Source organism: Diadema antillarum, unplaced genomic scaffold, assembly GCF_040938485.1.
Source record: "Diadema antillarum isolate AM-2024a unplaced genomic scaffold, OU_Dant_1.0 seq00001660_RagTag, whole genome shotgun sequence".
Taxonomy (NCBI): Eukaryota; Metazoa; Echinodermata; class Echinoidea; order Diadematoida; family Diadematidae; genus Diadema; species Diadema antillarum.
The window spans coordinates 251326-267210 of record NW_027272360.1 but is presented as its reverse complement, the minus strand read 5'-3'; the positions used below and the strand labels follow the sequence as shown (position 1 = coordinate 267210).

At 38.0% G+C, this 15885-nt stretch overlaps 1 protein-coding gene across 1 annotated transcript in view; it reads right to left on the bottom strand.

Moving 5' to 3' along the window:
• Nucleotides 1-1879: 1879 nt before the first annotated feature.
• The window catches only part of LOC139711478 (protein unc-13 homolog D-like), a 62185-nt gene continuing 48179 nt past the window's right edge, over nt 1880-15885 (bottom strand). The window contains exons 22-30 of the mRNA XM_071623356.1: nt 13954-14238; nt 13061-13140; nt 11518-11584; nt 10831-10881; nt 10150-10305; nt 8778-8907; nt 7591-7714; nt 5540-5739; nt 1880-2537 (exon numbers count right to left, since the gene is read on the bottom strand). Of these exons, the coding sequence (XP_071479457.1) occupies nt 2446-2537; nt 5540-5739; nt 7591-7714; nt 8778-8907; nt 10150-10305; nt 10831-10881; nt 11518-11584; nt 13061-13140; nt 13954-14238 (1185 nt within the window). The 3' untranslated portion in view covers nt 1880-2445. The remainder of the gene's footprint in view (nt 2538-5539; nt 5740-7590; nt 7715-8777; nt 8908-10149; nt 10306-10830; nt 10882-11517; nt 11585-13060; nt 13141-13953; nt 14239-15885) is intronic.

Below are 15885 nucleotides of genomic sequence, written 5' to 3'. Positions count from 1 at the left end.
GATATGTAATCTAAGACAGTAGGTAGGCCCCTTCAGATTCAGCAAGCTCTATACCATTCATGTTAATTTGTGGTATTAAGACCAATATTGCTGCTTTACTTGAGATATCAAGCAGTGCCAATCTAGTCTGGCCACAGAGAGTCATATTACTACGACTCAAACAAACACACATACATCACCCAATTCTGCTTTGGTAGTCAGCATCAGGTAATCACTGCTCATGCCTGAATATTAGAGTAGTTGTCACATTGTGATTTGCAAAAACTTTACAGGAAACATAAGACTTGATGTAATGTCCTCTTTCTGCCTTTTCCATCTTCTTGTCTATTTCTCTCTTTATTCTTCTATTTACTTTCACTCTGTCTCCGTCTCTCTCACTCTTTCTTTCTCTATGAGAAGGGGTAATAGAGTACACAATGTTCTTTGTTGTTGCATAATGAAGTCACATAACATTTCTTCAAGGAGTTCAACTCCATAATTATCATTCTGAGGAGTTGTACATCCAAACAAATTTGTTGACATCACACGGAGCCTGCCATCAATGTCAGCATTGCCTACATGAATAATTCTCCTTCATTTTCTTGTATAATGAATGTATCAAATATATCTACAAAAACAACTAATAAATTCATTCTAGAGTCTTCATTTTCATAAGAACTTTTATCAGTATTAAACTCTTGACTACATCTTTCAATCAGGTATTTCAACTGAATCCTACAAAGAATTATTGGTATAGTACTGGATTAAAAACAAATTGTAATTTAAGGCTTTATGTGCATTTCTGGCAAAGTTATTCACTGACTTTTGACAGGCACATTGGCATTAATGGCATACCACTGATTATAATCACAAGAAATACCTTCTATATACTGTAATGGCAAGGACTTACTACAACTAAACCAAACAACAAAAACAGATCACACATACAAATACAATGTACAACAAAGCTCTACAGAAATTTTGAAGACATTGCTTTGTCTTTGTTCCAACATTTTTTTTTTTAAATTACTGCAAAACAAGATATATGTGCGGCATGAATTTTTCACGAATTGGAGCCGATGGCCTTTTTGGTGGCATGAAATTTTCATGAATTGCCACTGGCATTCAATGCATACAGTGGAGACAAGAACTTTTGCGTGAATTTTAATTTCGCGAATATTAGCTTTCGCAAAGTTTGCGAAATTAGAATGCATGTGAACATTTCTTGTTTTCCAGTAATTCTATCAATGAACAATGTCTTCACATCATAGAGGCATACAGTTATGCCATACTATTTTCATCACAAAAGCTGTTGGGTATGCATAGAAACAAGGTAAGTTTACTAACAATCTCTCTAGCCTACAGGCCACATTTTCTCAAAGTGCTTTCACCTGGCTCTAGAAAGCCTTCTGATGCACATATGTCCTTTGGATCCTACTCGAGCACCTTCAATGCAGATATGTATATACATATACAAACATATATACACATATGATCGATGCATATTTGGCTCGCTAGCAGCACTAATCTAATAAATAAACCTGGTACTATTTACATATTTCATATGCAAAAGAGTATAAAGGCCAACGAATCTACTCTAAGTACACTTGATGATCAGATTTTCTTGAAAGATCCACTTCACTACTGAAAGATCAATGAAATCACCAACCAGACAAACTGTGTCACATTCACCACCAGCACCCTAAACTAAGCAAGAACTAAATTCATGCTATCGAACTGCACCCATGTGCACTGTCAAAAATCCGAACTGACATTTGTGGCCTGACACTGGACGAGAAATAAGAGCACGACACTCACTCTAGTGACTATCAAGGTAGATCAAGTTCATGTCTTAACCACTTTTTCATTTTCGCCTGTTAGTGATAGGTTCCTTTCACCATGGCCAAGCCTTAGCATTGGCCAGGGCACAGAAATCTTGAACCCCTACCATAACCAATAGCTTGGCTGAATCATATTTACTCTACCAAACTGCATACATGTATAAAACAGTCAAGAATTCAAATCAATCTTTGTGACCTAATATTGGACATCATACAAGAGTAGCGCAAGTACCACGGCGATCTTAAAGATGTGATTGCATCTGCAGTTGGATTTCTTTTTCCCCCCTGTGTATATATAGCTGGTGGATTTTCTATCGGATGTGATGGTGTCACGATAAGATATCACAGGATGAGTATTCACAATAGGGTGACTAAATTTTCCAAGAAGATCCCCAAGACTCGATCTGTATCCAGTCCTAAAACTCTTGAAGAATGAAGGTTGAGGTGGGCACAGTCTAAAACGGTGTGGCCATCACAGAGTATGGGAACAGTATAAGCAATAGGGTTATGAAATCTTCCACAAAGATTTCCAAGAGTCAGGCTGTATAATCACTCCTAAAACTCCTGCAGAATGAAAGGCTGAGGTGGGTACATCTCAAGAGGTGCAACCATCGCGGAGGCTGCGCTACTTGATCCTGTGAAGCTTGAGGAATTCCGTGGCTTGCTTGTCAGATGTCCTCTCCTTCAGGGTTTGCACATAGGTCCAGGCCTCTTCTCCTGTGGGAACAATGCAGACAGGGTGTAAATGATGAAAGTAAGCAGCACTTAATTTTGAACATGCAGCTAGTTAAAGGGGCATTCCAGACGATTTTCATAATTTCACATCATGTAGTACATGAATCGAAAGCTCTATGTGCAGATTTGTGAATTTGTTGTGGTCCTTGAGCAGAGCAAAAATACTTTGAAAAACCTTAAACAAATTACACTGAACGATAATGACATACAACTTAGGAGGCTCACATATTTTAGAAATGTAGCAGTGTAATTCCATTACAACACTGCTTGCTTGCAAGTTCACCTGTGCATAATCTATGCATGCCTTCTTCATTTGTACTGCTTCCCCGAGCCCCAACTCATGCATTCTTATAGTGAGGCTGCCATGTCATCATCCTCGTTCACTGCAATTTGTCATACATTTTGAAAACATTCTTATTCTCTATCCTAATCATCATATATCCTGAAACTCTGTTGTGTACTCACTCTAACTAATCTATAGTTGTTCAAATGTACAAATCTGAAAATCATCCGGAGTTCTCCTCTAACAACAAACAATTGTACATTTGAGCCATTTCAATCCAGGTCACTACTGAAGTGGAAAAATGAGCAATCAATAACATTTATTTCCAGAACATTTCACTTTTTTTCTATTTGCATATGAGCCACTTGATCACACATTACTGACATAGTATTAATGGTAATATCATTTCCCCACAGGAAGTGAAGTGCTCTTTCATTCTGCTAGAAAAGTGAAGATATGTTAGATTTTCTTCATAATTATTCTTCATATCACTATCCACACATGACCTATCAAAATGTAGTCTTCTCATCCAAGGATGACAGCACCAAAACTGTAAAAATTCTCAACTTCTGAATGGATTGTATGATTTTCCTCATCAAATTTTGCTGATGTGTTTAATATGTGTCGCTGCATTCTTTCAACCCAGATATACATTTATGCATCATTATCCTTTAACCAATTATTTGGCAGAGGCTTCTTTTAGTCTAAAAGCCATTTATATTTAAGGGTACTGTTTACCTTTGGGAACAGTGATTTTAAAAATGATAGAGTTATCACATTTGATGCATATGTGTAGGTCAGTTGTATCACAAAACATCCTGCCATATAAAATTTTTGCAATAAAGCCTAAAATATAAGGAGATACCATTTTTCTCATTAAACCATAACTGTAGATGGTTTAGTCTAGAGACAATCTTATTATAGCTTTTGTTCACAGTTTGTATACTTAACAATACTTAACATTGATCATAATGATAAACTTTTTTACACTGGTTGTTTCTATCCCTAACTCACATTTTAGAACTATTTGAAATAATAAAGCGGGGTTTTTTGTTTCATCTGCAAATGGTAAATAATGCCTTTAAAGGGGACGGCTAGTAACTGATCAGTGGGAATCAGTGGGAATCAGTGGGAATCAGTGGGAATGCTGGGGTATGATTGTTCCAATTCTTGTGGGATTCATGTAAGAGTACATTATATATCTATTGTGTGAAAATTATTTGCTTGAGAATGGTCTCATATTCAAGTAATGTGCAGTTTAACCCTAACCAGGCCGGGCTTTTTTGGGTGTTCTGTGGCCGGGGAGGGGTTGATTCAACCCCCCCCCCCCCCCCCTGAGATCTCGGCCGTCGATCGCGCAATCGCCATGAAATTTGGCACGCGCATCACCTGCGGCGTAATCTACCAAGCTATACAAAAAAAATGGAAATTTTTGTCAAAATAATTAATTATGCTAATATATGCATGAAATCATACATTTTGCTCTAAATCAGAAATTAAAGCTCCTAGAATCCTAATTTTTGGTGAAAACATTCTTTGTAGCATTCCTAACAATGTGCTTGAAAAAAAAATTTGGTATCAAAATCAATTTCTTATGTATTTTATTGTTTTATGAATTTCTTACGTATTTCTTTGTTTTTTCGACCTTTTGTTTTATCATTTTTTTTCCGCAAAATTTATGACAGAACCTATATCAAGCATAATTATGCTAAAATTAATTAGTTTCAGCCTATAAAAGTGAAAATAATCAGATCTTTATGAATATGAAGAGAAAACTCCATTTGCATAGACTTTATACACAAAATCACGTTTTTGAGCCATTTTTGATCTGACAGGCATGTATAAAACGTTATGCAGCGTCGTAACGGTATGCCCGATTTTCGCGAAAATGGTGTCAAAAGATGCGCGAGATTTGAAAGTAAAAAGTCAGCGAACGGCGCGGTCAAAAAATTTCGCGCGGCGGAGAAGTCACGAAAAATGTTGAGGGGGGGTTGATTCAACCTCCCCCCCCCTCCCCCGGCCTTTTTAGGGTTAATGTTTCCAGGTTAGCATGCCTGTACAGTGAAGGGGCATTAAACTGCACATTACTTGAATATGAGACCGTTCTGAAGCAAATAATTTCAACAGAACAACAGATATATAATGTACTCTAAAATGAGTCCCACAAGAATTGGAACAATCATTCCCCAGCATTCCCATTGATTCCCACTGATCAGTTACTAGCCATCACCTTTAAAGGAAAGGGACTGTACAGCACTGGTTGAGGGGGGATTCAGGTTTATAACATTCATAAGTGAGATAATGATGAATATAAAATGATGAATATGAAAGAGCATTAATTTTAAGAAGGATTCACCGTTTATTTGATGAAACTTGGTTTTCAAATGGCCGAGATGTCAAAAAAAGTGATAATAATAAAAGGCAACAGGCCACGTCTTTTATTAGGAACTCTTTGTTTCACCTTGTTTTTGGATATCTCAGTCATTTCAAAACCGATTTTCATCAAATAAACTTTTGATTCCCCTTAGAATTGTATGCTCTTTGACATCTCATAGAGTGGTTTCTGAATATCTCATAAAAAACATTAAAAGCTAAATCCTCACCTCAACCAGAACTGTACAGTCCCTTTAATATATCTTTTTATGAATAGCAAAGTTTGAGACAGCCTGCAAAGCCATGACTAGGGTGGGGATCATCTCACCTTTCTGGACGGCTTGGAGAAGCTTGAGAGGGATGGGCTTCTCCTCCGCCAGGGTCTTGTCCAGCTTCCCATGGACCCCGGGGACATCGTTAATGTCGATGAAGGCTTCCCCGCCGAAGTCGTTGATCAGGAGGTCGTAGTCCATCAGCACAAAGTGGATGGTGGCGCCGTACGCCTGCATCTGTCTCTGTGGAATGATGCTGTGGGGTGGGGGAATCAGGAGAACAAAGTCATCACATGCTGTCAGCGACGTGACTCTGCAAATTAGTCAAGGGAATGTCTCCTCTTCCAAATGACTACAGTTGAACCTCTCGTATCCGGACAAGTCGGGACCGGGGCTCATCCGGATAAGGGATTTGGCCGGATACGGGAGACTCAATGCTTTATACATGTACATAATATACATACACATGTACAGTAGCCCATTGTAGTACCACATGTAGTAATGTGTATACTGCAACCTTTTCATTGTTACACTCAGTAACAGACCCCAAAATAGAGGTTCGTGTTTGCAAGAATGAAATCATTTTCTTTTATAAATTCTTGGGATTATTTACCTAAATAACTATTAAGAAATGTATCAAGTATATGTAATTCATGTGTGTCTGTGTAGGAGTTCTCAAGGAGTTGGGAATCCCCCTTTCCTCCCGTAATTATTTAACAAAAAATCACGGCGAGATTGCGTCCGTATAATAGAGAGATCCCGATGAAGGGAGGCCGGATAAGAGAGGTTCAACTGTACTTAAAATCACGCACGTATACTGATGAGACAACTGCAAACCGATGTAACGTATGGATACGCCATATACATCGCAGAGTTTTTATTTTAGTGAATTTCACAAGTGGGGTGACGTTCATGAATTGAATAACACACGAGTATACTAACTTTGGTCGTAACATAAATGCAACGTGCACACATACATTTCTCTGTTCAGTACTGTACTCTGTGAGACTGATACAGTGCAAATTTAGCCACTTGTGTGAAATTCTCAGGAAGTCCCAGTTATAGGGTAACAAAGAATTAGACTCACCAAAAATATATGGTGGGTACAGTATTCATTCACTCATTGACATACACACATACATAGATACACACACTGGTGCAGATTAAAACATATACAAATATATGTACATACATTGCACATACATGCATAACAAACATATGTACTTACTTGCACATAAGTTAAAGATAATATAAAGTTTTGGTACCTCAAAAGTTTCCCTGAGTTTCCTTGACTTAGCTTGTGTTTCAGGTTAAAGTACCTTTCATATAACTAATACTGTGAGAATTACTCGCCCCAAAGTGCTCTCATGTCTTAGTAATCATGCAATAATGGTTTCGTACCAGAGCAGAGCGGGCTCTGAAAAAGTTGAACGAGCCGTTAGTTTGACTCGACGCGGTACCGCGACAATCAATATACACGTATTGTACGAAACCATTATTGCATGATTACTAAGACATGAGAGCACTTTGGGGCGAGTAAGTCTCACAGTGTTAGTTATATGAAAGGTACTTTAACCTGAAACACAAACTAAGACAAGGAAACTCAGGGAAACTTTTGAGGTACCAAAACTTTATATTATCTTTAAACATACACATTGTACATATGGATACATACATACACACATACACATATTATACAATTGCATACCAACATTGTGAATGTACAAATAAACAGAAATACAAATGCACATACATGTACATACTGACTTGTACATACATACATATACAAAAATATGAGAAAGAGAGGGAGAAAATTGAAGAGACAAAGTCTCCTGCTTCCACAACATTAAGTACTGTAAATATTTTCGAATACAGATATTTTCATGAATGAGGTCACACAGACATTTTCACAAAATGTTGTTTTCATGATTAGAGATGCAGGCTATTGCATCACTAATGCCTGTCTCTTCACTTCAGCATTTAATGGGATCAAGATCAGGTGATGATATTTTTGCGAGCTGTAAACTTCGCGGCCCCAAAGTGATTCATGAAATTCACATAAATTAAATCCTTGCAAAGATAACGTACATCACACATGTTTACTCACAATTCAAAGCTCTCGTCAAAGAGGGGGTGAAGAGTCTTCTTGACAACCTGTGTCTTTTTGAAGCGAACTTCTGGGAAGGCATGATGGGGCTGGATGTAAACTATGACGTACGGATCACTCAACCCTATAGAAGACAAGAATAGAATGGAGATGTTGTTTACAGTGACTGGAGTTATGCCCATTGCATTCTCCCTTCTTCAATCTTTCTCGGTTACCCCTCCCCCTTTTTTTTTTTTCTTCTCGACTCGCGGCACTGCAGTAAGAGTAGTATATGTAAATATCTATCTCAATACCATGTTGTGCTGTTTTGTGTAGACGATCAATAATCAATCATGAAAAACACTAGACACAGAATGTACCACCAACAATTCAAGCAAAAAAGGCAAAAGCGAAGCAAGGAATAATTATCTTCAAGCCTTATCCTATGGCAAATTTAAAAGACTGACCGTTGACTGATTAAATATTTGTTTGTGACATCTACATAATGAATATTTTTTCTCATCAGGTTATGCTACATTGTCAGTTGCATGTTAAGTTAGGTCCTATATGAAAGTACATTAAGTGTAGTTACTATAGATATCTTTAACAGCACAAATTGGAAGTTGTGACAACAACACAATAGATTATCCAATTCACGATAAGAAAATAGCCACTGCCATATCAAATCATACATCCTACACACTTGGGTCAATGCCCAGACTATTATATAACCACAGGAAAAAAAAAAATCCAAATTTCACGAGAGAATAACCTTTTGATTTTCTTAGTAAGCTCTACCACAAGATGACTGCAATGAATACTTGAATTTTCACAGAAGTAATGAGTTCTTCACATTTAAATTTTCTCCATTGTTCACCTACTGTAAAAGTGGATCTTTTTGTGTGAGTAATTTTTCACACTCAGCCTGAGCCGGGTGAGATGAAATTCCCAGGTTTCTAATTCCACAGAGTCAAGATATCAAGTACTGGAACATATAGGAAGCAAGAATATTTGCATTCTTTTATTTTCATGCTAGTTTCCGGTTGTGCGAAATGCAAAAAAAACTTCCACACCGAAGAAAAAAAAATCAACTTTTCATTATTAACCCGTTGAGGATGGACTGATGTTGCTACAACATGCATTTCCCGCAGACACCTGCCCGAGTATACTCGGGACTTGTCCTCAACAGGTCAATGCAGCAGTCTCACCATTGTCATCGAGGGGTCGGATCTCGCTGGCATTCATGACACGAACCCTCAGCTTGTTCTGGCTTTGTTTGTAATTGCACTTCACGGTCAGGGTGCCAAACGGAGCTTCATCTGTCTTGTTGGCTGCTCTCTGGGATGTCAAGTTTGAGAGGTGTAAAATCATCAGTTCAAGGGAACAGCCATCCTTAATTTATTAAAGATCAGGGCTCATCATACATCAAACAGAGATAGGCAATACATACAGTTTCTATGTCGACAGCCAAAACATTCACAGCTGATAAATTGTAGCTCCTATTGCCACGTTGGTGACTGCAATTTTAAAATGGGTTGCATTTGCTGTTAAAGTGCCTCTACAAAAGAGGATCTCAAACAACAACCTCGTAGCAGTGTTTATTTGGTTCCACTACCCATGAATGCAGCTTGTGGCTAGCCAATTGGATGGAGTCATTCTCTTGACGGAGTCTCCAATACCTATGTGATGCATGAATTGTTCTGTTCTTATTTGCTTTAAGCCAAAAGCGAAGAGCGTGCGTCTGAGTTATACAGCCACTTCAGTCTAATTTGAAACTAAAAAAAAAAAAATTAAGATAAATCTTGGTTGAATTTCTATTCCTGACTTTCATTTTACTGCCCACACTTGAAGCAGTACAATATTGACTAAAAAAATCTTTTTTCTTTTTTTTTCTTTTTTTTTTTTAAGCTCTGCACTATTCTGTGAGGTAAAAGTTTTATTAACTAACATCTAAAGTAGCAATGTCATAAGTAAGAAGAGAAACAACAATATCATAACAGGACAAGAAAAAAGGCTCTGTGATAAACCTTCAACATCAAAAGCAAAAGAAAGAGGGTATGATCATTAGAGACACACAATTTTTAGGACATTGCAGTTGATTCTATGAATGATTGTGATATACCTTTATGACTATAACCCCGCATTGGTAAGACAATCACAATCACTTGCCGTCTCTTATGATACATAAACAAGAAATGAGTAGTTTGAGAGGTTTAGACAAGAGGTTCTAGGTCTTTTTTCCCACCCTATCCACAGTTTTCGAGCTGATCATGAAATTAGATCTAAATCAGACATTCTAGGTCTTTGTCCCACTGCATCCACAGTCCTCAGTCCTCTATCAAAATTGATCATGAAATCTGAAGTCTAAGTAACAGGTTGCAGTTTTTCCCCACCCAACCCATTGTCCTTTGAACTGAACATAAAATCTGAGGTCTAGATCAGAGGACATAGTTTTTCCCCCACACCATCCACAGTCCTCTGAAGTGAACATGAAATCTGAGGTTTAGGTATAGACAAAGGTTCTAGGTCTTTTCTTCCCGCCCCCACCCACAGTCATCTGAGCTGATCATGAAATCTCACCTGCGCATTAATCCTAGCCACGAGGTAGTCTTCGATCAGCCGCTTCGTGGTGGCACCAAACTTGCTGAGTTTCCCCATGGTCTCCACAAATGCTGGACACTCGATGACCTTCATGGACAGTCCCTTGCCTTCAGCATGGAAAAAACTGCTGACAGCCTGGATGAAGGAGAATGTAACAGACCAAAAGAACAAACAAAGAGGGGACAAAAAAGAAGAGAGAGAGAGAGAGAGAGAGAGGAGAAAGGGTGAATATGAGGAGCATGCTACTCCTAACCCAGTTGGGATCCTCGCATCAAAATGCTATTGACATTGTTTACAGGTAAGTTGTCAGTGGTAGAGAAAGATGATACTGATAGCACATGTTCATATACAACTCAAAGGAGCAGTTATTTCCTTTCAGTGCTCATTCATCCTAAAAGCCTTTATCATAGAAACACTTTGTAATGTGTGCACTTACACCTACAAAATGGACAAGGGCCTATTAATTCATTTTAAGCTGTCTTTATGTCAGAAATTTGTTCTCATTTACAAAGTACATACAGGTATATTGCTATTGCTGTAATGAAAACTTGTTGGAAGAAGTTCCACGTTCTATTGTCTACAGTCACAGCATTTTTGCAAACACTCTAAAACTTACACTCTAACTCATCATTTTCATCAGCGACACAGAAATCCACTTACCTGAAATGCATCGTGCATCCGCTGACCTACTTCTGAGTGTTGATTCAGAGTCTGAAGGAATCAAGTGCATGAGAGAATTTCCCTTGTTATTTGCCAAAATAAATTCTAGCACAACAGACACAATCAATTCTTGGATAAAATGCACCATATTCATTGAGATAATCAACTAAAACAACTGCTAACAAGACCTTTGACAATCAGGAATGTACATTGTAATGCATCATGCTGCTTACTACACTCTATGTAACATCAAGCAAATATAAATGGAAAAACAATTACATGAAGTGAATTTATGACATATTTGCACATTGAAAAAATACCACGTAGTCAAAAATATTTAGAATGTAATGTTAAATTCACAAATGAATGCATTTATAACTTAACGCTAAGGAAGAAATCTCAGCAATGAAAATAACAAAGAAAAGAAAAATAATACAATGAACAAAAAACTTCTACATTTTCATTCATCACAAACTGGAAAGCCACTTGGCAGGAGCCGCTTTGGTACATATCACAAATTTCTATCTCATTAAATGCTTACATACTAAAAAAAAAAGATGGGAAGATGAAATGTTACATGTACCTCTAAGAGTATCACACATGCATGTTTGTATGTTTACTAAAATAAAATTAAATAGTGACTTGACACTGTTCAGCTAGTCAAAGCAACAATGATTTCATCCTCACCTTCAGTCCGGAGCTAACCATCTCCTTTAAGAGGCGTAGGACCACGAGCCACAACTCTTCCAGTATTCTACATCAGACAGTAAATGAGTGGAGAGGGGGTTATTATGTATAAGGGCTCTACATGAACACTAGCAAACACTTTACAGAGCTCTTGGATTTTTCCCATTTAGCTCAGATGTCTTCAATCTTCTAATTGTGAACTCGCTTGGAGTGAACATAGCAAGCATCTTTACTGTCCAGTCAGTATACATTGCATCTGACTGTCATATTGTTTATTAACGTCACAAAGCACAAAGGAAATATTTCTCTTTCTTTGTGTTTTAATAATCCTAACAAATTATTATATTGTGCTCCATAGCTGGAGAGAAAGGTGAATAAATCATATGCACAAATATTTCCAAAGAAATGTATGAAGTTTACACACATACACAAACAAACATTCATATGCAAGTATACATGTACACATAGAGAGATATAGACTCCAAAAGATATAGAAGTAGATGGATACACATATAAATAGACAGATCAACAGGTAAAGTGGCTAGATCAGAGATAAACATATGGGTAGAGTCAAGGAGCATAACATATTCTCCTTAAATGCATTTCTTAAAAGAATTCTTACACAATAAACACTTTGAAAATAAAAAACAAAAAATCTACAACTTTGTAATGAACAAAGGTTTACTTTGTCACTAGTTAAAAAAAAAACAAATACACTGAGGTATTTCCTTAACAAATAAATGAGTTCCATGCTTGTCTATTTTTGTGCCTTTGTTTTGGGTCAATCTCTGTAAAAATTACAAACTATACAAAATACACTGTAATGTGTTGCTTCAAACTGTCAGTAATCCATACTGTGCTTTGTTCGCCTACTGGAATGTATACTGGGGTGCTGTCATCGTCGACTGGCACAGATGTCTAGAAAATGATTGTCAATGAATAGGGATTACTTAATCCCCTAATCCCCATTGTGTCATCATGGTCTTCCCGGTGGACTGCTGCACATTGCTACATCTGAGTGGGTCTGCTATTCTAAAACTAAGTCAAACTTGGATAGGTTTGTGAATGCTGATGAAAAAAAAAAAATGCTCGTTAACCTGTTTCTCCCACAATTATCTGAGAGCCTTCAATGCTCCCAAATGAGATTCTTTTTTGCCCATCAACAGAGAACAGACAGGTTGGTAATCAGCCTGTGTGAAAGCAGTCAAACATTCCATGTATCCCCCTTTCCACAATCAATGTGCCATTGAACAATGCAAAATATCGATCACACATGATAAAGAAAAAGAACAGACACTGAAAGAAGAAAATCCAATTTTTTTTATCAAAGTCATTTTTCTGGTCAACATAACACAAATAAACACGAATTTAGGCCACGAATGCAGACACTCTTGTCTACATTTTTGGAACATGGTACCAGGTTCCTGTATATGGAATGATGCCATGGGAACTTGGTATATCACTTTCCCATAAGAAACAGGTTTAGTAAGTTGAAGCTACATGCCTGGGCATGTAAAGGGTAAAACAGTAGGATTATAATCACCTGTTGAAATTTGCCTTCAGCAAACAACTGTGAAGAGTGATGAGATTACTGTCCAGGTATTCCATCAGAGGGGTGATGACCTGTAATAACAAAAAATAAAATACTTTGTCACCTTATTGTTATAAAATTATCATATCATGTCAAGTCAGTAACAGTTGTGGGTATTGTTATAAGTCAAATATCAGAAAATGAAATCACACATTCATTGCTGTTTTACAAAATTTATGTACAACGGTATCTGAAACACATAATGGCATATTTTTACCAATATCTTCCAAGACAAATATTTGCCCTGTTTGACTCATTTTTTGCAAAACAGGACTTCAGCTTTATAGATCTTCTTTGTATCCTATGGCCAAATACAGCAGGATGGGCTGCTTCAGTGCTAGCACACTTCTCAACAGACTAAATGTGACTACAGAATTTCAAGATATAAAATGCTTCTACTCACTGCATATTAGCTTGATAATTAAACACACCGTGGCTCGAATGTATGAAGGTGGTTTAAACTTAGACCATGATACAAATTTAGACCATGGTCTAAAATAAGTGTGAAATAAGCATACCTCTGACATGCGCGTATCAATACACGTTTGTTACTGGACGTCTGTTGGCATACGCAATCTGTCAATTGTACTTAGGCAGAAGAAATTTGCATAAACCATGGTTAAGATTTAAACCACCTTCGTGAATTCAGGCCTGTGTGGTCTGCTGCATTTTTAGTTATGTGTGATGCATGAGTAAATGTAACAATCCACTTTGAATCCGAGGTTGCCCGATCAAGCAAAGAAAAGATAAGTTGTTTGTTTTTTTTTATTTGGTGGCCCGACATCAATTTTTAGTGGCCCCAGGCCATGGGGCCACCTCTAATGTCGGGCCCTGCCTACACTCACATCATCCAGGGACTTCTCTGGTGGTTCCGTCAGAAGGGGCTCGGTGTACTTCTGCAGGTCTGGCGCCATCTTCTGGCCGACGTGTTTGACCACGCGTCCGACGACGTTCAGCATGTCCTCATCGGCACTGGACAGCATGGTGTGGAGGGTCTGGCTGCACTGCTCGGACCCCACTGACCCATACTCTATCAGGACTCCGTCCAACACCCTTTCAAAGTCCAGCTGGGCGGGCAGGTTGGACAGGTACTTGCGCACCTGCTCTATGTTGTTGATGGCAATACATAGCTGAACAGCGAAGAAAGACAGTGACATACACAAAATTCAAGTTAAAATCATGTTGACTGAACTGACATTACAATGTGACAAGTAGTGTCCTACCGCAATATTCATAATTAAAGTACTAAACATATGGCATTTATTACTCAAGTTGGGGTTCTATTCACGGGAAGAAATTATACCAAGTATACACTAAGAATTCAAAATGTTTGAATATATTCTTTGATACACAAATTGCATTTACACCTACATTAACTAGGAATGCAGCTATGGCATAGAATCATATGGAACTTATGTTACTTAATTGCAAATGTAAAGATATGAAGGATTCCAATGAAATAAATATATAAACAACTAGAGAGGGGCCGTCAAAGGCGGCAGACCCACGCCTAAGTACAAAGTCGGGGTAAACATAATGTGCATTCGGTCATCTACCAGAATTCGGCCACTTAATTGCCAGTGTGCTTTATCACCAACCAGTGAGTTCTACCAAAGATCGTACACTGAAGTGTACGATCTTTGGTTCTACAGTCACATCAAACGCAAATCACATCATTACACATACGGTATTAACACTCATTCACGTACAGGAAAGTCCTCAAGTCTCCTCCAAAAATCAATCAAAAATCCCAAATTCCACAGTCAGAAGTGCAGAATTGGAACTTTTCCAAGCGCGCGCGATTTAAGTCCAGTTTTAAGAGTATTGTCTACGCGACGGGTCGCGGAAAAAGCGCTAAAAATCAAGAAATACGCCGTTTTCTTGCGGGATATTTTGATTATAGCAAGCCGAGAGTGTGATGATATCAAAGGTCGTATGAGTGTACGATCTTTGATGGTACGATTGTATCCACAAAAGCGCAAAAGAAAAACAAAATTTACGTACCCCCTAGGCAATTACCCCTATGATTAGTGTCTAAGGGAATTATTCAATGCAAGGGTTGAATGCAAATGTCTACTGCACCAGTATTCGGCCACCAACGAGCGCCGCAACGTCCCCGATGCAATTTTGCACCAACAGTGTAGAGCGCGATGCATTTTCAGCGGCCTTGCACACGCATTGACATTGAGCACGCATATCGTGCAGTGTGACTGCGACCGAGCAAATGCTCCTCCAACGAAAAAAACAATCAATGTTAATTTGAAAAATCATCAAAATACGGGCTAGTTTGTGATGACGGAGAACGAACTTTCATAAATCTAGAAGGACATAGTCCCTCAAATAGGCCTAAACGTAAATTTCGGAATTCTTACGAACATTTGAGCAGCGAAGTCGGTTCGTTTGGGAGTTTATGTTTTCGTATGGTAGCGGAAAATCGCAAAGTGAGAAACGGGAAATTTTCGGAGTGGTCACTATACCATGGGGTCAAAACTTCAAGGTCACACAGAATTTGCAAGGGTCAACCGATTATCACCAAAATCTAATCGATTCTTTCCTGCCATTATCCAAACATCCCCATAACATTTCGTGCAAATCCGTTTACCCGTTCTCTTGTTATCTTGTACACAAACAAACAAACAAACAAACAAACAAACAAAAAACAAACAAACAAAAAACAAACAAACAAACAAACAAACAAAAAACAAACAAACAAACAAACAAACAAACATACGGAACCCTTTACATAACCCCCTGCCGATTTTCATCGGCGTGGGAAA